The sequence below is a fragment of the Narcine bancroftii genome, chromosome 1 (genome assembly GCF_036971445.1).
Source record: "Narcine bancroftii isolate sNarBan1 chromosome 1, sNarBan1.hap1, whole genome shotgun sequence".
In the NCBI taxonomy this organism is placed as follows: Eukaryota; Metazoa; Chordata; class Chondrichthyes; order Torpediniformes; family Narcinidae; genus Narcine; species Narcine bancroftii.
This window is the reverse complement of record NC_091469.1, coordinates 188,930,613-188,953,831: the sequence shown is the minus strand read 5'-3', so window position 1 is coordinate 188,953,831 and position 23,219 is coordinate 188,930,613. Positions and strand designations below refer to the sequence as shown.

The 23,219-nt window shown below is 51.5% G+C and overlaps 1 protein-coding gene across 5 annotated transcripts in view; it reads left to right on the top strand.

The window, feature by feature from the left end:
- Positions 1-23,219, top strand: part of gpsm1b (G protein signaling modulator 1b) — a 248,192-nt gene that overhangs the window by 143,762 nt on the left and 81,211 nt on the right. For all 5 annotated transcript variants that reach the window (XM_069885288.1, XM_069885278.1, XM_069885306.1 and 2 more), the window contains 2 exons: positions 13,016-13,171; positions 21,944-22,052. In XM_069885288.1, coding sequence (XP_069741389.1) covers positions 13,016-13,171; positions 21,944-22,052 — 265 coding nt within the window. The remainder of the gene's footprint in view (positions 1-13,015; positions 13,172-21,943; positions 22,053-23,219) is intronic.

The following is a 23,219-nucleotide window of genomic DNA, read 5'->3' as shown; positions in this document are numbered from 1 at the left end:
CCACTCTTCCTCATCCCCCACTCTTCCTGACCTCCACTCTTCCTCTCCCCCACTTTTCCTCATCCACCACTCGTCCTCATGCCCACAGTCTTCCTCACCCCCACTCTTCCTCACCCCCACTCTTCCTCACCTCCACTCTTCCTCACCTCCACTCTTCCTCACCCCCCAATCTTCCACACCTCCCTCTCTTCCTCACCCCCCACTCCTCCTCATCCCCCACCTCCTCAGCCCCACCCCTCCTCACCCCCATTTCTCCTCAGCCCCACTCTTCCTCACTCCCTTCTCTTCCTCACCCCCTCTCTTCCTCACCCCCTCTCTTCCTCACCCCCTCTCTTCCTCACCCCCTCTCTTCCTCACCCCCTCTCTTCCTCACCCCCTCTCTTCCTCACCCCCTCTCTTCCTCACCCCCCACTCTTCCTCATCCGCCACTCTTCCTCATCCCCCACTCCTCCTCATCCCCTACTCTTCCTCATCCCCTACTCTTCCTCATCCTCTACTCTTCCTCATGCCCACACTCTTCCTCACCCCATCTCTTTCTCATCCCCCACTCTTCCTCACCCCACCACTCTTCCTCACGCCCACTCTTCCTTACCCCCCACACATCCTCACCCCCACTCATCCTCACCCCCACTCATCCTCACCCCCACTCTTCCTCACCCCCACTCTTCGTCACCCCCCACTCTTCTTCACCCCCACTCTTCCTCACCCCCACTCTTCCTCTCCCCCACACTTCCTCACGCTCACTCTTCCTTACCCCCACTCTTCATCACCCCCCACTCCATCACCCCCCATTCTTCCTCATAACCCCCCATTCTTCCTCATAACCCACTCTACCTCATCCCGCATTCTTCAACACCCCCACTCCTCCTCACCTCCGACTCCTCCTCACCCCCACTCCTCCTCACCCCCACTCTTCCTCAACCCCACTCTTCCTCACCCCCACTCTTCCTCTCCCCCACTCTTCCTCCACCCCCACTCTTCCTCCACACCCACTCTTCCTCCACCCCCACTCTTCCTCAACCCCCACTCTTCCTCAACCCCCACTCTTCCTCAACACCCATTCTTCATCAGCCTCCACTCTTCCTCACCCCCCACTCATCCTCACCCCCACTCATCCTCACCCCCACTCTTCTTCAACCACACTCTTCCTCACCCCCACTCTTCCTCACCCCCACTCTTCCTCACCCCCACTCTTCCTCACCCCCACTCTTCCTCTGCCCTACTCTTCCTCACACCCACTCTTCCTCACGCCCACTCTTCCTCACGCCCACTCTTCCTCACCCCCACTCTTCATCACCTCCCACTCTTCCTCATCCCCCACTGCTCCTCACGCCCCACTCCTCCTCACACCCCACTCTTTCTCACCCCCCTCTCTTCCTGACCCACCACTTTTCCTCATCCACCACTCTTCCTCATTCCCACCCTCTTCCTCACCCCAACTCTTCCTCACGCCCACTCTTCCTCACGCCCACTCTTCCTCACGCCCACTCTTCCTCACCCACCACTCTTCCTCATGCCCACCCTCTTCCTCACCCCCACTCTTCCTCACGCCCACTCTTCCTCACGCCCACTCTTCCTCACGCCCACTCTTCCTCACCCCCACTCTTCCTCATCCCCCACTCTTCCTCATCTCCCACTCTTCCTCATCCCCCACTCTTCCTCACCCCACCACTCTTCCTCACGCCCACTCTTCCTTACCCCCCACACATCCTCACCCCCACTCATCCTCACCCCCACTCATCCTCACCCCCACTCTTCCTCACCCCCACTCTTCCTCACCCCCACTCTTCCTCACCCCCACTCTTCGTCACCCCCCACTCTTCTTCACCCCCACTCTTCCTCACCCCCACTCTTCCTCTCCCCCACACTTCCTCACGCTCACTCTTCCTTACCCCCACTCTTCATCACCCCCCACTCCATCACCCCCCATTCTTCCTCATAACCCCCCATTCTTCCTCATAACCCACTCTACCTCATCCCGCATTCTTCAACACCCCCACTCCTCCTCACCTCCGACTCCTCCTCACCCCCACTCCTCCTCACCCCCACTCTTCCTCAACCCCACTCTTCCTCACCCCCACTCTTCCTCTCCCCCACTCTTCCTCCACCCCCACTCTTCCTCCACACCCACTCTTCCTCCACCCCCACTCTTCCTCAACCCCCACTCTTCCTCAACCCCCACTCTTCCTCAACACCCATTCTTCATCAGCCTCCACTCTTCCTCACTCCCCACTCATCCTCACCCCCACTCATCCTCACCCCCACTCATCCTCACCCCCACTCATCCTCACCCCCACTCTTCTTCAACCCCACTCTTCCTCACCCCCACTCTTCCTCACCCCCACTCTTCCTCACCCCCACTCTTCCTCTGCCCTACTCTTCCTCACACCCACTCTTCCTCACGCCCACTCTTCCTCACGCCCACTCTTCCTCACCCCCACTCTTCATCACCTCCCACTCTTCCTCATCCCCCACTGCTCCTCACGCCCCACTCCTCCTCACACCCCACTCTTTCTCACCCCCCTCTCTTCCTGACCCACCACTTTTCCTCATCCACCACTCTTCCTCATTCCCACCCTCTTCCTCACCCCAACTCTTCCTCACGCCCACTCTTCCTCACGCCCACTCTTCCTCACGCCCACTCTTCCTCACCCACCACTCTTCCTCATGCCCACCCTCTTCCTCACCCCCACTCTTCCTCACGCCCACTCTTCCTCACGCCCACTCTTCCTCACGCCCACTCTTCCTCACCCCCACTCTTCCTCACCCACCACTCTTCTTCATGCCCACACTCTTCCTCACCCCCACGCTTTCTCATCCTCCACTCTTCCTCACCCCCCACTCTTCCTCACCCGACTCTTCCTCAACCCCCGCTCTTCCTCATCCCCAACTCTTCCTCAACTCCACTCTTCCTCTCCCCCCACTTTTCCTCATCCACCACTCGTCCTTACGCCCATTCTTCCTCACCCCCACTCTTCCTCACCCCCACTCTTCCTCACCCCCACTCTTCCTCACCCCCACTCTTCCTCACCCCCACTCTTCCTCACCCCCACTTTTCCTCACCCCCACTCTTCCTCACCCCCAATCTTCCTCACCTCCACTCTTCCTCACCCCCAATCTTCCTCACCTCCCTCTCGTCCTCACCCCCACTCCTCCTCATCCCCCACCTCCTCACCCCCACACCTCCTCACCCCCACCCCTCCTCACCCCCACCCCTCCTCACCCCCACCCCTCCTCACCCCCACCCCTCCTCACCCCCGAAACTTCCTCACCTCCCTCTCTTCCTCACCCCCTACTCCTCCTCATCCCCCACCTCCTCACCCCCACCCGTCCTCACCCCCACTCTTCCTCAGCCCCACTCTTCCTCACTCCCTTCTCTTCCTCACCCCCACTCTTCCTCATCCCCCACTCTTCCACATCCTCTACTCTTCCTCATCCCCCACTCTTCCTCACGCCCACTCTTCCTCACGCCCACTCTTCCTCACGCCCACTCTTCCTCACCCCCACTCTTCCTCACCCACCACTCTTCTTCATGCCCACACTCTTCCTCACCCCCACGCTTTCTCATCCTCCACTCTTCCTCACCCCCCACTCTTCCTCACCCCACTATTCCTCAACCCCCGCTCTTCCTCATCCCCAACTCTTCCTCAACTCCACTCTTCCTCTCCCCCCACTTTTCCTCATCCACCACTCGTCATTACGCCCATTCTTCCTCACCCCCACTCTTCCTCACCCCCACTCTTCCACACCCACAATCTTCCTCACCTCCCTCTCGTCCTCACCCCCCACTCCTCCTCATCCCCACCTCCTCACCCCCACACCTCCTCACCCCCAACCCTCCTCACACCCGAATCTTCCTCACCTCCCTCTCTTCCTCACCCCCTACTCCTCCTCATCCCCCACCTCCTCACCCCCACCCGTCCTCACCCCCACTCTTCCTCAGCCCCACTCTTCCTCACTCCCTTCTCTTCCTCACCCCCTCTCTTCCTCATCCCCACTCTTCCTCATCCCCCACTCTTCCACATCCTCTACTCTTCCTCATCCCCCACTCTTCCTCATCCCCCACTCTTCCTCATCTCCCACTCTTCCTCATCCCCCACTCTTCCTCACCCCACCACTCTTCCTCACGCCCACTCTTCCTTACCCCCCACACATCCTCACCCCCACTCATCCTCACCCCCACTCTTCCTCACCCCCACTCTTCGTCACCCCCCACTCTTCTTCACCCCCACTCTTCCTCACCCCCACTCTTCCTCTCCCCCACACTTCCTCACGCTCACTCTTCCTTACCCCCACTCTTCATCACTCCCCACTCCATCACCCCCCATTCTTCCTCATAATCCCCCATTCTTCCTCATAACCCACTCTACCTCATCCCGCACTCTTCAACACCCCCACTCCTCCTCACCTCCGACTCCTCCTCACCCCCACTCCTCCTCACCCCCACTCTTCCTCAACCCCACTCTTCCTCACCCCCACTCTTCCTCTCCCCCACTCTTCCTCCACCCCCACTCTTCCTCCACCCCCACTCTTCCTCCACCCCCACTCTTCCTCCACCCCCACTCTTCCTCAACCCCCACTCTTCCTCAACCCCCACTCTTCCTCAACACGCATTCTTCATCAGCCTCCACTCTTCCTCACCCCCCACTCATCCTCACCTCCCACTCTTCCTCATCCCCCACTCTACCTCATCCCCCACTGCTCCTCACGCCCCACTCCTCCTCACACCCCACTCTTTCTCACCCCCCTCTCTTCCTGACCCACCACTTTTCCTCATCCACCACTCTTCCTCATGCCCACCCTCTTCCTCACCCCCACTCTTCCTCACGCCCACTCTTCCTCACGCCCACTCTTCCTCACACCCACTCTTCCTCACCCACCACTCTTCTTCATGCCCACACTCTTCCTCACCCCCACGCTTTCTCATCCTCCACTCTTCCTCACCCCCCACTCTTCCTCACCCGACTCTTCCTCAACCCCCGCTCTTCCTCATCCCCAACTCTTCCTCAACTCCACTCTTCCTCTCCCCCCACTTTTCCTCATCCACCACTCGTCCTTACGCCCATTCTTCCTCACCCCCACTCTTCCTCACCCCCACTCTTCCTCACCCACAATCTTCCTCACCTCCCTCTCGTCCTCACCCCCCACTCCTCCTCATCCCCACCTCCTCACCCCCACACCTCCTCACCCCCACCCCTCCTCACCCCCGAATCTTCCTCACCTCCCTCTCTTCCTCACCCCATACTCCTCCTCATCCCCTACCTCCTCACCCCCACCCGTCCTCACCCCCACTCTTCCTCAGCCCCACTCTTCCTCACTCCCTTCTCTTCCTCACCCCCTCTCTTCCTCATCCCCACTCTTCCTCATCCCCCACTCTTCCACATCCTCTACTCTTCCTCATCCCCCACTCTTCCTCATCCCCCACTCTTCCTCATCTCCCACTCTTCCTCATCCCCCACTCTTCCTCACCCCACCACTCTTCCTCACGCCCACTCTTCCTTACCCCCCACACATCCTCACCCCCACTCATCCTCACCCCCACTCATCCTCACCCCCACTCTTCCTCACCCCCACTCTTCCTCACCCCCACTCTTCCTCACCCCCACTCTTCCTCACCCCCACTCTTCGTCACCCCCCACTCTTCTTCACCCCCACTCTTCCTCACCCCCACTCTTCCTCTCCCCCACACTTCCTCACGCTCACTCTTCCTTACCCCCACTCTTCATCACTCCCCACTCCATCACCCCCCATTCTTCCTCATAATCCCCCATTCTTCCTCATAACCCACTCTACCTCATCCCGCACTCTTCAACACCCCCACTCCTCCTCACCTCCGACTCCTCCTCACCCCCACTCCTCCTCACCCCCACTCTTCCTCAACCCCACTCTTCCTCTCCCCCACTCTTCCTCCACCCCCACTCTTCCTCCACCCCCACTCTTCCTCCACCCCCACTCTTCCTCCACCCCCACTCTTCCTCAACCCCCACTCTTCCTCAACCCCCACTATTCCTCAACACGCATTCTTCATCAGCCTCCACTCTTCCTCACCCCCCACTCATCCTCACCTCCCACTCTTCCTCATCCCCAACTCTACCTCATCCCCCACTGCTCCTCACGCCCCACTCCTCCTCACACCCCACTCTTTCTCACCCCCCTCTCTTCCTGACCCACCACTTTTCCTCATCCACCACTCTTCCTCATTCCCACCCTCTTCCTCACCCCCACTCTTCCTCACGCCCACTCTTCCTCACGCCCACTCTTCCTCACGCCCACTCTTCCTCACGCCCACTCTTCCTCACCCACCACTCTTCTTCATGTCCACACTCTTCCTCACCCCCACGCTTTCTCATCCTCCACTCTTCCTCACCCCCCACTCTTCCTCACCCGACTCTTCCTCAACCCCCGCTCTTCCTCATCCCCAACTCTTCCTCAACTCCACTCTTCCTCTCCCCCCACTTTTCCTCATCTACCACTCGTCCTCACCCCCACTCTTCCTCACCCCCACTCTTCCTCACCCCCACTCTTCCTCACCCCCACTCTTCCTCACCCCCACTCTTCCTCACCCCCACTCTTCCTCACCCCCACTCTTCCTCACCCCCACTCTTCCTCACCCCCAATCTTCCTCACCTCCACTCTTCCTCACCCCCAATCTTCCTCACCTCCCTCTCGTCCTCATCCCCCACCTCCTCACCCCCACACCTCCTCACCCCCACCCCTCCTCACCCCCACCCCTCCTCACCCCCGAATCTTCCTCACCTCCCTCTCTTCCTCACCCCCTACTCCTCCTCATCCCCCACCTCCTCACCCCCACCCGTCCTCACCCCCACTCTTCCTCAGCCCCACTCTTCCTCACTCCCTTCTCTTCCTCACCCCCTCTCTTCCTCACCCCCACTCTTCCACATCCTCTACTCTTCCTCATCCCCCACTCTTCCTCACGCCCACTCTTCCTCAACCCCCGCTCTTCCTCATCCCCAACTCTTCCTCAACTCCACTCTTCCTCTCCCCCCACTTTTCCTCATCCACCACTCGTCCTTACGCCCATTCTTCCTCACCCCCACTCTTCCTCACCCCCACTCTTCCTCACCCCCACTCTTCCTCACCCCCACTCTTCCTCACCCCCACTCTTCCTCACCCCCACTCTTCCTCACCCCCACTCTTCCTCACCCCCACTCTTCCTCACCCCCAATCTTCCTCACCTCCACTCTTCCTCACCCCCAATCTTCCTCACCGCCCTCTCGTCCTCACCCCCACTCCTCCTCATCCCCCACCTCCTCACCCCCATACCTCCTCACCTCCACCCCTCCTCACCCCCGAATCTTCCTCACCTCCCTCTCTTCCTCACCCCCTACTCCTCCTCATCCCCCACCTCCTCACCCCCACCCGTCCTCACCCCCACTCTTCCTCAGCCCCACTCTTCCTCACTCCCTTCTCTTCCTCACCCCCTCTCTTCCTCACCCCCACTCTTCCTCATCCCCCACTCTTCCACATCCTCTACTCTTCCTCATCCCCCACTCTTCCTCACACCCACTCTTCCTCACGCCCACTCTTCCTCACGCCCACTCTTCCTCACGCCCACTCTTCCTCACGCCCACTCTTCCTCACCCCCACTCTTCCTCACCCACCACTCTTCTTCATGCCCACACTCTTCCTCACCCCCACGCTTTCTCATCCTCCACTCTTCCTCACCCCCCACTCTTCCTCACCCCACTATTCCTCAACCCCCGCTCTTCCTCATCCCCAACTCTTCCTCAACTCCACTCTTCCTCTCCCCCCACTTTTCCTCATCCACCACTCGTCCTTACGCCCATTCTTCCTCACCCCCACTCTTCCTCACCCCCACTCTTCCTCACCCCCACTCTTCCTCACCCACAATCTTCCTCACCTCCCTCTCGTCCTCATCCCCACCTCCTCACCCCCACACCTCCTCACCCCCACCCCTCCTCACCCCCGAATCTTCCTCACCTCCCTCTCTTCCTCACCCCCTACTCCTCCTCATCCCCCACCTCCTCACCCCCACCCGTCCTCACCCCCACTCTTCCTCACTCCCTTCTCTTCCTCACCCCCTCTCTTCCTCACCCCCACTCTTCCTCATCCCCCACTCTTCCACATCCTCTACTCTTCCTCATCCCCCACTCTTCCTCATCCCCCACTCTTCCTCATCCCCCACTCTTCCTCATCCCCCACTCTTCCTCATCCCCCACTCTTCCTCATCCCCCACTCTTCCTCATCCCCCTCTCTTCCTCATCCCCATTCTTCCTCATCCCCCATTCTACCTCATCCCCCACTCTTCCTCATCCCCCACTCTTCCTCATCCCCCACTCTTCCTCATCCCCCACTTCCTCAACCCCCACTCTTCCTCAGCCCCCACTCTTCCTCACTCCCCACTCATCCTCACCCCCACTCTTCCTCATCCACACTCTTCCTCATCCCCCACTCTTCCTCAACCCCCACCCTTCCTCTCCCCCACCCTTCCTCTCCCCCACTCTTCCTCACACCCACTCTTCCTCATGCCCACTCTTCCTTACTCCCACTCTTCATCACCCCCCACTCTTCCTCACCCCCCACTCTTCCTCATCCCCCACTCCTCCACACCTCCACTGCTCCTCACCCCCCACTCCTCCTCACACCCCACTCTTTCTCACCCCCCTCTCTTCCTCACCCCCCACTTTTCCTCATCTACCACTCTTCCTCATGCCCACCCTCTTCCTCACCCCCACTCTTCCTCACGCCCACTCTTCCTCACCCCACTCTTCCTCAACTCTCGCTCTTCCACATCCCCCACTCTTCCTCACCTCCACTCTTCTTCTCCCCCCACTTTTCCACATCCACCACTCGTCCTCATGCCCAGTCTTCCTCACCTCCACTCCTCCTTACCCCCACTCTTCCTCATTCCCCAATCTTCCTCATCCCCCACTCTACCTCATCCCCCACTCTTCCTCATCCAATCACCCCCCACTCTTCCTCATCCCATCACCCCCCACTCCTCTTCCCCCAACTCCTCCTCAACCCACTCCTCCTCCACTCCCCATTCCTCTTCTCCCCATTCCTCCACATTCCCAGTCTTCCTCACCCCCCACTCTTCCTCAACCCCCACTCTTACTCATCACTCACTCTTCCTCAGCCCCCCACCCACTCTTCCTCACGCCCACTCTTACTCAACCCACACTTCCCCACTATTCCTCATCCCACTCTTTCTCACCCCACTCTTTCTCACCCCAACTCTTCCTTAACCCTACTCTTCCTCACCCCAACACTCTTCCACACCCCCACTCTTCCTCTCCCCCACTCTTCCTCACCCCCACTCTTCCTCAAGCCCACACTCTTCCTCAAGCCCACACTCTTCCTCACCCCCACTCTTCCTCACCCCCACTCTTCCTCACCCCCACTCTTCCTCGACCTCCACTCTTCCTCGACCTCCACTCTTCCTCGTCCCCCACTCTTCCTCGTCCCCCACTCTTCCTCGTCCCCACTCTTCCTCGTCACCCACTCTTTCACATCCCCGACTCTTTCTCACCCCACTCTTCCTCACTCCCCACAACTCCTCACCCTGCACTCCTCATCACCCCCCACTCCTCCTCATCACCACTGCTCCTCCTCTCCCCATTCCTCTTCTCCCCATTCCTCCTCATCCCCACTCTTCCTCACCCCCCCCACACTTCCTCAACCACCACTCTTACACACCCGCACTCTTCCTCATCCCTACTCTTTCTCAGCCACTACTCTTCCTCACCCCACTCTTCCTCTCCCCCACTCTTCCTCACCCCCACTCATCATCACCCCCACTCATCATCACACCCACTCATCCTCACCCCCACTCTTCCACACCCCCACTCTTCCTTACCCCCCACTCTTCCTCACCCCCACTCATCATCACACCCACTCATCCTCACACCCACTCTTCCACACCCCCACTGCTCTTCACCCCCCACTCCTCCTCACACCCCACTCTTTCTCACCCTCCTCTCTTCCTGATCCACCACATTTCCTCATCCACCACTCTTCCTCATGCCCACCCTATTCCTCACCCCCACTCTTCCTCACGCCCACTCTTCCTCATGCCCACTCTTCCTCATGCCCACTCTTCCTCACGCCCACTCTTCCTCACGCCCACTCTTCCTCACCCCCACTCTTCCTCACCCACCACTTTTCTTCATGCCCACACTCTTCCTCACCCCCACGCTTTCTCATCCTCCACTCTTCCTCACCCCCCACTCTTCCTCACCCCACTCTTCCTCAACCCACTCTTCCTCAACCCCCGCTCTTCCTCATCCCCCACTCTTCCTCAACTCCACTCTTCCTCTCCCCCCACTTTTCCTCATCCACCACTCGTCCTTATGCCCATTCTTCCTCACCCCCACTCTTCCTCACCCCCACTCTTCCTCACCCCCACTCTTCCTCACCCCCACTCTTCCTCACCCCCACTCTTACTCATCACTCACTCTTCCTCAGCCCCCCACCCCCTCTTCCTCACGCCCACTCTTACTCAACCCACACTTCCTCACCCCCACTATTCCTCATCCCACTCTTTCTCACCCCACTCTTTCTCACCCCAACTCTTCCTTATCCCTACTCTTCCTCGCCCCAACACTCTTCCACACCCCCACTCTTCCTCTCCCCCACTCTTCCTCACCCCCACTCTTCCTCAAGCCCACACTCTTCCACAAGCCCACTCTTCCACACCCCCACTCTTCCTCACCCCCACTCTTCCTCGTCCTCCACTCTTCCTCGACCTCCACTCTTCCTCGTCCCCCACTCTTTCTCGTCCCCCACTCTTTCTCGTCCCCACTCTTCCTTGTCACCCACTCTTTCACATCCCCGACTCTTTCTCACCCCACTCCTCCTTATCCCCCACAACTCCTCACCCCGCACTCCTCATCTCCCCCACTCCTCTTCATCACCACTGCTCCTCCTCTCCCCATTCCTCTTCTCCCCATTCCTCCTCATCCCCACTCTTCCTCACCCCCACTCTTCCTCACCCCCCCCACACTTCCTCAACCCCCACTCTTACACACCCGCACTCTTCCTCATCCCTACTCTTTCTCAGCCACCACTATTCCTCACCCCACTCTTCCTCTCCCCCACTCTTCCTCACCCCCACTCATCCTCACACCCACTCATCCTCACACCCACTCTTCCACACCCCCACTCTTCCTTACCCCCCACTCTTCCTCAACCCCCACTCTTCCTCATCCCCCACTCTTCCTGACCTCCACTCTTCCTCTCCCCCACTTTTCCTCATCCACCACTCGTCCTCATGCCCACAGTCTTCCTAACCCCCCACTCTTCTTCACCTCCACTCTTCCTCTCCCCCCACTCTTCCTCACCCCCCACTCTTCCTCACCTCCACTCTTCCTCACCCCCCAATCTTCCTCACCTCCCTCTCTTCCTCACCCCCCACTCCTCCTCATCCCCCACCTCCTCAGCCCCACCCCTCCTCACCCCATTTCTCCTCAGCCCCACTCTTCCTCACTCCCTTCTCTTCCTCACCCCCTCTCTTCCTCACCCCCTCTCTTCCTCACCCCTCTCTTCCTCACCCCCTCTCTTCCTTACCCCCCATTCTTCCTTATCCCGTCTCTTCCTCACCCCCCACTCTTCCTCATCCCCCACTCTTCCTCATCCCCCACTCCTCCTCATCCCCTACTCTTCCTCATGCCCACACTCTTCCTCACCCCATCTCTTTCTCATCCCCACTCTTCCTCACCCCACCACTCTTCCTCATGCCCACTCTTCCTCACCCCCACTCTTCTTCACCCCCACTCTTCCTCACCCGCACTCTTCCTCACCCGCACTCTTCCTCACCCCCAGACTTCTTCACCCCCACTTTCCCTCAACCCTACTCTTCGTCACCCCCCACTCTTCTTCACCCCCCACTGTTCTTCACCCACACTCTTCCTCTCCCCCACTCTTCCTCACGCTCACTCTTCCTTACCCCCACTCTTCATCACCCCCCACTCTTCATCACCCCCCATTCTTCCTCATAACACACTCTACCTCATCCCGCACTCTTCAACACCCCCACTCCTCCTCACCTCCGACTCCTCCTCACCCCCCACTCCTCCTCACCCCCACTCTTCCTCAACCCCACTCTTCCGTTTCCCCCACTCTTCCTCACCCCCTACTCCTCCTCATCCCCCACTCTTCCTCATCCTCTACTCTTCCTCATCCCCCACTCTTCCTCATCCCCACTCTTCCTCATCCTCCACTCTTCCTCATCCCCCACTCTTCCTCATCCCCCTCTCTTCCTCATCCCCCATTCTTCCTCATCCCCCACTCTTCCTCATCCCCCACTCTTCCTCATCCCCCACTCTTCCTCATCCCCCACTCTTCCTCATCCCCCACTCTTCCTCATCCCCCACTCTTCCTCATCCCCACTCCTCCTCACCCACACTCCTCCTCATCCTCCACTCTTCCTCATCCCCCACTCTTCCTCATCCCTCACTCTTCCTCATCCCCCATTCTTCCTCATCCCCCATTCTTCCTCATCCCCCACTCTTCCTCATCCCCCACTCTTCCTCATCCCCTTTCTTCCTCATCCCCACTTCTCCTCACCCACACTCCTCCTCATCCTCCACTCTTCCTCGTCCCCCACTCTTCCTCGTCTCCCACTCTTCCTCGTCCCCCCACTCTTCCTCGTCCCCCACTCTTCCTCGTCCCCCACTCTACCTCGTCCCCCACTCTTCCTCACCCTCACTCGTCCTCACCCCCTCTCCATATTGCGGTTCTGCACGCCCACAGAACCGCACTGTGCGTCCACTCGGCTCGCTACATGGGCGCTACATCATCTAAATAATGCTTGTTTTCTGATCATATTGCATTATCCTTACTGGAAAACTATTTGATCAACTTTGTCAGGAGGCAAGATATTATACACTGCCTTACTTTTTGTGCACTAATATTTTTATTCACAGTAATGTTGTAAGATGGTTATAATAAGAACGTTTGCTCTATGATGCTGCCACAAAACACTGAATTGTTTGTGATAATAAATTCTGATTCTGAATTTTTATTTCCACAGAAAAACTCTTCACATATCAAGGCAACTGAAGGACCAGGCAATTGAAGCTCAAGCTTGTTATAGCCTGGGCAACACATACACTCTGCTAGAAGATTATGAGAAAGCAATTGACTATCATCTCAAACATCTTTCCATTGCCCAGGAACTAAATGATAGGTTACTATCTTTGTTTTACTTTAAATTGTCTTGTGTATTTATTGGTATTTTCTTTCTTACGCAGTCTACTTGATATTAGCTTTTAGGTTTACTTATTGCCTTCCTGTTTTTGGCAGAAACACTTTCTAAGCTGAATATGTGGTCATTCTGTGAATCAATGTCCGTGGATGATGTTGGAAGCAATTTGCATTGATTCATTCAGTTGGTGTAGGTTACAAAGTATTCATAACTTAGGACGTGGCTTGCAGTTGCAATGATCGACATGGCAGGATTAAGTGACTGAACTATTATTTGTAAATTGCACCTTACAGGCTGTTCATTTATGACTGAAGTTGTCAACTAATTCATAGAAATTAATTGCATACAATTCCTCTATTTTTGCATTATAAGATCATCAGGATGTTAAAAGTTAAAGAAGATGAATACTGCCTCTTCTTCAACTTGCATATTCACTTGATGTTTTGGTGACAGCTGGGAGATCATGTCTGTGTGTTCAGTGGGAGTTATTTGGTGTTACCTGACCCAGGAATGGAATATTTGTTTGATGCTCAATTAAGTTTGAGGTTGCCCAATAATCTGATCAAAGTATTTATAATTTTATAAATATGTATGAGAGTCAATCCATAGAAACAATTCAATCCAGTGAAAGGAAAGTGGGTAACACTATTTGGAGGTAAATTTGGAAGATTCTTTCCATTCCAAAGGATAGTAAAGATAAGCAATTCTTTCGCAAGTGGATGTGAGTATTGATTTCATTGAAACTTTCAAGGTACATTCTATTTTTGTTGAGAGAGATGAAGCAAAGGCAATTAAAAGTTGATGTTGATATGCTCATTAGTCATGTAAATGGATAGTTGAATAGGTTTGCAGGGTTGAGTAATCATCTCCTATTATTTATCCAAGTTTCTCCTGATCCTTTTTGATATTTGCATGTGTTTGTTCATGGAGAGTTGAGATGGTGCCTACTGAAATCAAGCACAATGGAATCTTTGGCTTGGCTTCACGGACGAAGATTTATGGAGGGGTAAAGTCCACGTCAGCTGCAGACTCGTTTGTGGCTGACAAGTCCGATGCAGGACAGGCAGACACGTTTGCAGCGGTTGCAAGGGAAAATTGGTTGGTTGGGGTTGGATGTTGGGTTTTTCCTCCTTTGTCTTTTGACAGTAAGGTGGGCTCTGCGGTCTTCTTCAAAGGAGGTTGCTGCCCGCCGAACTGTGAGGTGCCAAGATGCACAGTTTGAGGCAATATCAGTCCACTGGCGGTGGTCAATGTGCCAGGCACCAAGAGCTTTCTTTAGGCAGTCCTTGTACCTCTTCTTTGGTGCACCTCTGTCTCGGTGTCCACTGGAGAGCTCGCCATATAACACGATCTTGGGAAGGCGATGGTCCTCCATTCTGGAGACGTGACCTACCCAGCGCAGTTTGATCTTCAGCAGTGTGGATTTGATGCTGTCGGCCTCTGCCATCTCGAGTACTTCGATGTTGGAGATGAAGGCGCTCCAATGAATGTTGAGGATGGAGCGGAGACAACGCTGGTGGAAGCGTTCTAGGAGCCGTAGGTGATGCCGGTAAAGGACCCATGATTCAGAGCCGAACAGGAGTGTGGGTATGACAACGGCTCTGTATATGCTAATCTTTGTGAGGTTCTTCAGTTGGTTGTTTTTCCAGACTCTTTTGTGTAGTCTTCCAAAGGCGCTATTTGCCTTGGCAAGTCTGTTGTCTATCTCATTGTCGATCCTTGCATCCGATGAAATGGTGCAGCCGAGATAGGTAAACTGGTTGACCGTTTTGAGTTTTGTGTGCCCGATGGAGATGTGGGGGGCTGGTAGTCATGGTGGGGAGCTGGCTGATGGAGGACCTCAGTTTTCTTCAGGCACCATAAGTAGGAAAGGGCTTTGGCAAATACTAGAACGCCTCGGATGCTCCCCAAAGTTCCTCAACATGGTTATCCAACTGCACGAAAACCAACAAGGTCGGGCAGATACAGCAATGAGCTCTCTGAACCCTTCTCCATTAACAATGGCGTGAAGCAAGGCTGCGTTCTCGCACCAACCGTCTTTTCAATCTTCTTCAGCATGATGCTGAAACAAGCCATGAAAGACCTCAACAATGAAGACGCTGTTTACATCCGGTACCGCACGGATGGCAGTCTCTTCAATCTGAGGCGCCTGCAAGCTCACACCAAGACACAAGAGCAACTTGTCCGTGAACTGCTCTTTGCAGACGATGCCGCTTTAGGTGCCCATTCAGAGCCAGCTCTTCAGCGCTTGACGTCCTGTTTTGCGGAAACTGCCAAAATGTTTCGCCTGGAAATCAGCCTGAGCACAATGGAATAATCCACCAGGAATCACAGTGCTAGGAGAGCAGGTTTGGAGGAGGGGCTGTAAAAGGCAGATGGTTTCAGACAAGTCAGCTTGAGCCACTCCTTAATGAAAAGAAATTCAATCTTCCGTTGCGATTTTGGATTTTGTATGGTGTTGGATCCATAATGATAACTGAATAGAAAATTTTCAGCAAAATATTGTAAAATGGATGAGACCCCCCCGGGTATTCGTACATGAATCAGTTTCCTGTTGTGAAATAATTAGCTCCAATGTGCCTTTCAATGTATATTTCAATTCAATAGCTGTGATACCATAATATGCACTTGTGCATTGCATAAGTTCTTCGAAAGATTAAACTAGAAAATATTAATGCATTTATTGTTATTGGTTAGGATATCCTTTATTTCTGAATTGCAGGTGTTGTTGCAACACAACCATATTGTGTGGTTTACGAACAATGTTTCAGGCTTCCAGCTCTACTGGTTGATGAATTTAATTACAAGTACACGATCCTTTATTCGGACATCTAAAATCTGGAAAGCTTCAAAATCCGGCAAGTGGGGACCGGCAGTGGGGGCGAGGCGGCCGGGGGAGATTGCCAGGAGAGACATCCGGGCGGTCGCGGGAGGCTGCCGGGAGAGATGTCCGGGTGGCCGAGGGACTGGCGGTCGGGAGAGACGTCCGGTTGGCCGAGGAACTGCAGTTGGGGGAGACTGCTGGGCGGCCAAGGGACCGCAGTTGGGGGAGACTGCCGGGCAGCCGAGGGACCACGGTTGGGGGAGACTGCCAAGTGGCTGAGGGACTGCAGGGTCAGGGGAGACGTCCAGGCGGCCGAGAGACCGCAGTTGGGGGAGACTGCTGGGCAGCCGAGGGACCACGGTTGGGGGAGACTGCCGAGTGGCTGAGGGTCCGGCAGTCGGGGGAGACGGCCGAGGGACTGCGGTTGGTGGAGACGTCTGGGCGGCCGAGGGACCGCGGTTGGGAGAGGGCGGTCGGGGGAGACATCTGTGCGGCAGAGGGACTGCAGTTGGGGGAGACGTCCGGGCGGCCAAGGGACAGGTGGTTGGGGGAGGCAGATGGGCGACTGGAAGTGGGTGGGAATGGATACGGCAGCACAATTCGGGTGGGCTTTCTGAAATCCAGAAAAATCCGAAATTCGGAACACTGTCTCCCAAGGGTTCTGGATAAAGGATCATGTACCTGTAATAATTTGGGTATTTTTGTATTCAAAACCTGACTATTGTACCCTTTATTTTTTGTGGCAATCAATTTTTTGAATAGCCTGAAAGGCATTTTTTATCAACTCCCTGACTTCATAGGAATTTGATGAACAATATGCTTTTTTATTGTCAGATGTCACAACAGCGCAATGCATGTGCCTGTTTATTTTCAATTGCTGGCTGTTAATGGAAGTCTGATTTAAGCCTTGTTTAGCATTTTCTGTTGGTTATGAGAGGTGGCAAAATTGTTAGAATGAAACATAAGCCCCTTTCACGTTTGCATCTCATTAAATTGGCTGTTCAGTGTCCTGGAATAGGAATGGGTGTTTGGCTTTATCCCACTTGACCACTCCTAACTGGGACTCTGAACACTTTCACACTTGCAAGGAGCCATCCCGGGCGGGGTAAGGACTGTTCTACCTTCTACCGGTGATGTCATGACGCATCGAGCGATGGTGGACCTGCCCTAAATCCTGATCAATGTATTATCACAAGATAAAGGAACAGAAGTAGGCCACTTGGCCCATCGAGTCTGTTCTGCAATTCTATCCTTAGCTGAACTATACTCACACCGAGTTCCAATTGCCAGCCTTTTCCCCATATCCCCTGATGCCCCAACCAATTAGATACTTACCAATCTCCTGCTTGAGCTTTCTCAGTGATCGGGCCTCCACCGCTGTAATACGGCAGTGAGTTCCACAAATTCACGATCCTCTGGCTCAAGAAGTTTATCTCATCTCTATTTTAAATGGATAACTTCTAATTTTAAGACTGTGACACCTTGTCGTTGAATCATCATCTACATCCACTCTGTCAAAATCTTTCAAAATGCGAAATGTTTCTATGAGATCTCCTCTCATTCTCCTATACTCCATTGAATACAATCCAAATGTTCCTCATACATTAGCCCTTGTATTCCAGGAATCATCCTAGTAAATCTCCTCTGCACTCTGTCCTACAACATCACATCCTTTCTAAGATAGGGGGCCTAAAACTGCACACAGTACTCTAAATGGGGTCTCACCAGTGCCCATACCACCTCATCAACATGACTATTTGCTTGCAGTTTGAATGCCAGATTGGAATGAACTTAGATACATCGTTAAGAGGATGAAACTCCATAAACTCTTATCTGATTTTCTGTAAACATGGATTAGATCTTCTCAGATCTGTAAATATGATAATACTGACCAAAGAAGGGAAATGAATGAAGTTGCAAAGCAACTCTAAGCAAGTAAACTTCAAGCCAACAAATCAGAAGGGTAAAATGCAAGAATGAAAAAAAACAATTAGTCTTTGCTCTGAGAGGTCAAATTCCTTCAACGCTGCAGAAAGATGCTAGAGAATTCTGCAATAAAAGGTACAAATTGAATGCAGATGCTGATCTTTTCCACTTAGTCTACAGAGGATGATTTCTCTTTCCTCTGGCAGCAAAATCGGCTCTTATCTGAAGCTGAGTACATGGACAAGATGTACACTTTTAAAATCTTTGCCCATTTGCCAGCTGATACATTTGGAAAGCTTAACCTTGCATGTTTATTTATAAACAAACCAAGGCTAAAAACCCTTGACACTCCATATCAGTGGCAAACACTGATAGGCTGCTTTTAATTCTTCAGGGAATGTTTGGTCGTTTTGGGTTTAAAAACAAGTCAACATATTTTAATTGTTTGATGAATTCTAAGCTCTTGAAGGAGCAACAAAAATGTCATTTTACCTACAAAATAAAATTCATGTACCTTACCTTGCCAGAAAAGCTCATCCCAATCCAGTGGGCTTGAATTGGTATCATAAATTTGAATTGGCATCATAAGTCCCTTTAACACTTGCATCCCACTAAATTGGCTGTTCAGTGACTCGGGATAGGAATGGGAGTTTGGCTTTTCACACTTAACCACTCCTAACTGGGACACTGAACGCTTTCACACTTGCAAGGAGTAATCCCTGTGGTGGATGGATCTGCCCTAAATCCTGATCAATGTATTATGATCTTATATTTGAACAAAATTAATCATGCCTAATTATAACATAATTAAGTTTTATGTACTGCTCAGTATAAACCCATCAGCCCCTGTTGTTGTTGTGCCGAGCTATATACACCTGTATAAGGGATCGTGGGAAAGTGTGAGCGATAAATAGCAATAGCGCACAATTTTTAAACAGCGCGGGAAAGTTTGTAGCGATAAAGCGCACAATTTGTATAGCGTGGGAAAGGTGGTAGCGCTATCGCGTACAATTTATAAATACCATAGGAAAAAGAGATGGCAGACTTGCCCTCCCAGAATTCCATGTGGCAGAGAAAGGCCTGTATGCCTGACTGCATTGATTCATGGCATTCTGGGAAGTCAGGTCTGCCATTGCTTTTTTCCCCCCACGGTCTTTATAAATTGTGTGCTATAGTGCTACCAATTTTCCCACACTGTTTAAAAATTGTCCGCTATTGCTGTTTATTGCTATTTATTTCCTCTCTCTCTCTCTCTCTCTCTCTCTCTTTCACTCTCTCTCCCCCTCCCACTGCGACTTTCCCATGCCAAAGTTTATACCTTCATTTTAATCTTTTCTTCCTAAACTCATGCAAAAACTTGGGTCATTTCAGTCCCACAACACAGTTACCCATTTCACAATTGTCTGATTGCAACGCCGGCGTAAATGACATTAACTGACCATTTCTGTTGCCCCTTTCACACATGCGAATGATCCCAGGAATTGTCCACCAATCGGCCTTTAAAATGTCTAGTGTGAAAGCAAAATCAGCTCAACGCCAGCATCAGATGACGTCATCTCACACCTGGGATTGACGCTCTCGATCCCGAGTACAATCCCCAGCGTCTGCAGACGCCAGCGTTGCAATAGGGCAAGTGGGGCACAGGCAGTTGTATCGTGGGATTGAAATGACCCGTTTTTGCATGAGTGCAGGAACGTGAAGGAAGAAAAGATTAAAATGAAAGTATAAATTTTGCAGTGGGAAAGTCGCAGTGAGAAAGAGAGAGAGGAAATAAATAGCAATAGCGGACAATTTTTAAACAGCATGGGAAAATTGGTAGCGCTATAAGCACACAATTTATAAAGACTTTGGGGAAAAGGCCAATGGCGGACCTGACTTCCCAGAATGTCTGGGAGGGCAGGTCCTCCATCACTTTTTCCCACAGTATTATAAGTAGTGCACTTTCGCATTATCAACATTCCCATCCTGTTTAAAGATTGTCCGCTATTGCTGTTTATTGCTAGCACTTTCCCACAGTCTCTTATAAAGGTTTGTGTAGGTCAGCACAACAACAGCAGGGGCTGAAGGGCTCATACTGTGCTGTACATAAAGCTCAATTATGTTATCATTAGGCATGATTAATATTGTTCAAATATAAGATTCAGCTTAGAAAATATGACATTGAGCCATGTTTCAGTAATGGCCACAATGAGGCATGCGATTAGGTGCTCAATATCCAAGGATACACAGTGCATAGTAGAGAGAGATAGGTAGGTAGAGGTAGAGGCGTGGCTCTGATGTTAAGTAATGATATTAAATCAATAGAAAGACAGGATATAGGGCCAGCAGTGGTAGAATCATTATGGGTTAAATTAAGAAACGACAAGGGTGAAAAGACCATATTGAGCAGAGTTCAAAGGGGGGGTCATACCCAAAAAAGGTTGAGAATGGCTAGTTTAGTCCATCTGTAAACAAAACTCTTCTTGGAGAGTGAACCAATATCTGAAGTCTGGATTTCAGCCTGCCAGAAGTCAAACTGAAGATTTGTAGCCAAGCAGTGAGTGCCAAAAATGAGAAACTAGTTGTGGGCATTGACAGGAAAGGAGGCCTCAAGAAGCAGGAAAAATAATTTTTTTTTAAAGGAGAGGCATGTGCAGGTTCTTGTTACTTGGATAAAACTTTGATTGGGTGTTATTCATGAAATCCTCTCTTCCTTTTCAGCATCACTGAATGTCTGCAAAGCTTTAACATCTAAACACGTTCCATAAAAATGAAGCTGTCTGCCCATACTCATTCTTTTCCCTTATTATCATCTTCACTCTATTTAGTCAGTTTTGGCTCAAATTCTGGATGTAACCATCCTAATCCTGTGAAACTAGATGCACATACTTTCAGTAAAGAGATGAAGTGATAAGGAAAGAAGATCACTTGAAAATTTAGAACATTGTGCTTGATATCGAGAAGCTCCAGCATTACTAGCCATGACAAATTATCATTTATCAGTAATCTCTTTCAGAATATTTTTCATGTGATGCGGTAACTATGAAAAACCAAGACAGTCTTTACATCAAGAATTTTGCTGGCATTCTTGGATGCATCTTTTGTGATTTTAGTTGCACTGGGAAGAACTGTTGGTGTTCCATAAAGAAGATTTTAGTTGATTCTTACTGACACAGCAATAAGAGGCTTTGAAGTCTAAGCAATATTAACTTGGAAAACAAAGGAGTGAATGGGCCAGACAGGCCATGAAGTGTGTTGTTCAACAGAGCACAGACACTTCATTCCTGCAGAGCTGTCCTCAAATCACATCAGCGGAAGATAAGTGACAATATTCATAAGACATTTGGATGGATATATGGATAGGAAGGCTTCAGAAGGACTAAATGTGCACAAATGGGACTAAGCCTAGAATTCCAATTTAGCCAGCATGGATGAGTTGGACTGACACACCTGTTCTGTGCTGTCATTGGACCCCTCCAACTTCTTCACAAAATCAATCAAACAACACTGTAGGATATATAGTCTGCCTTGGCAAACAAAGTTCTGAACAGTCTTTCTTAGCTTGACATTGCCAAGCCCCTCATACTATATTCTCTGCATCATTTGATGTGTCCTTGTATTTTATCATATTTAGGTCATATTGTGAGCCAGACATTTAACTGCTCACCATTTAATTTGAATGAGATATGAAAAAGGCACATCAGGGAGCAGTTATAAACATTGGCCTTGAGTTCCTATTCATATCGAGTTCCTGTGCTGACAGCTGGTAGAATTTTCTTCATGAAGAAAAGGAACGGGACCAGTTATTATTCTAATTTTGAAAAGCATTGCAATCGCTGGTTATGCTTAGAAAGGGGTCCAATAGTCATTTAATACTTCACTGTGGTATACAAAGATGGTGAGTAAACGGAAATGTTTTCTATGGGACTGGGGAACTGATGAGAGAAATAGTTTAACCTCATATTGGGTTGTAAAATAGGCACAAGATAATGGGCTATCAGATGTTCTTTTTGACTTTTGGACAGAGTTGGAGAAGGAAGAGCCTGTTGGAGCCTGGGAAATGCTTATGTATCATTTGGGAACTATGTACAAGGATTACATTTTGCATCAAGGCACCTAGAAATCTCTAGAGAGGTAAGAAAATTTCAAAACCCCATCAGAGTATTGTGATTGCCATATGGCTCATTATGCTTCTCCTGATCCTTTGAAAGATTTGCCTGTTCTCATCCTATCCCCTAGTTTTATGTCCCCGTGTCATTTAACATTCCCCCTTGAAGTACTTAACCAATGGCCTTTTAAAATATACATTGAACCATATTTTCAGGCATAATTTCAGTCAGATTGCAATGACATAATGCATTTTAGGAAAGTTCTGGTCATCTCATTTCAGTTTTATTTATCAATTGGCTTAAATATGTCCTTTGACTGCTGGATTGAGTTGATCATTAGTTTATCTTTTTTTCACTTTCTTTGGTTCATTGAGGTCAACCTTAGATTAATGCAGGGGAAAACTTGAAAAACTTAATGTGTGTTTAACTGAGAGCTGAATTTTACGGATAGAATAATCTGATAATTTCTAAGACCGAGAAGAGCATCTGAACTTGAAATGAGATGACCCTCATAAATAATTGTGACCCAATATGGCATGCATGTTCAAAATATCTGGAAGCCTAATTTGAATATCTTTGTCTCAATGTATTCTGACAGGGAGATTAATAAATTATTGTAGTTTTTTTTGCTAGTTGTTGCATTTAATTTGGAACTAAAACTTCTGATTTTAATTTTATTATGGGGGTATTTGGACACCACAGACCAATGGGCCAGTATGGCCCATTACCATTGCTGTATTACTACATTAAAAATAAAGGAATGAAAATTTAGGTTGATCTCTCCATTTTCATTCCCTCTCGTACTGATATTTTGGAATGGCTGATCTGCTATTGGCACGATGTCCTGGTCAGGATATTCCATTTTGTGGTCTATCAGCACTCCATTTAAAAAAAGCAACCAGCATTTAATAGAATTCCTTTAAGCACCTTTACAAGCATTGAAGAATTACTTGAAACGTAGTTTCTTTGTACTCTTGGAATTGCAGGTAGCCACTCTGACTGGACTTTGTGCTTGAGGTGATGGAAGTTGGCCTAAACACCACGATGCATATAACTCTCCATTTTACTTCAAATTGTGTCAAGGAACCTGTCCCAATCAACTAAAATACTTTTTTTTTCTCAAAAGACAGTACTTCAACCCTCCAACCATACTTTTGTTGGATACTGAGTTGTCAGAGTTTCCCCGGGAATT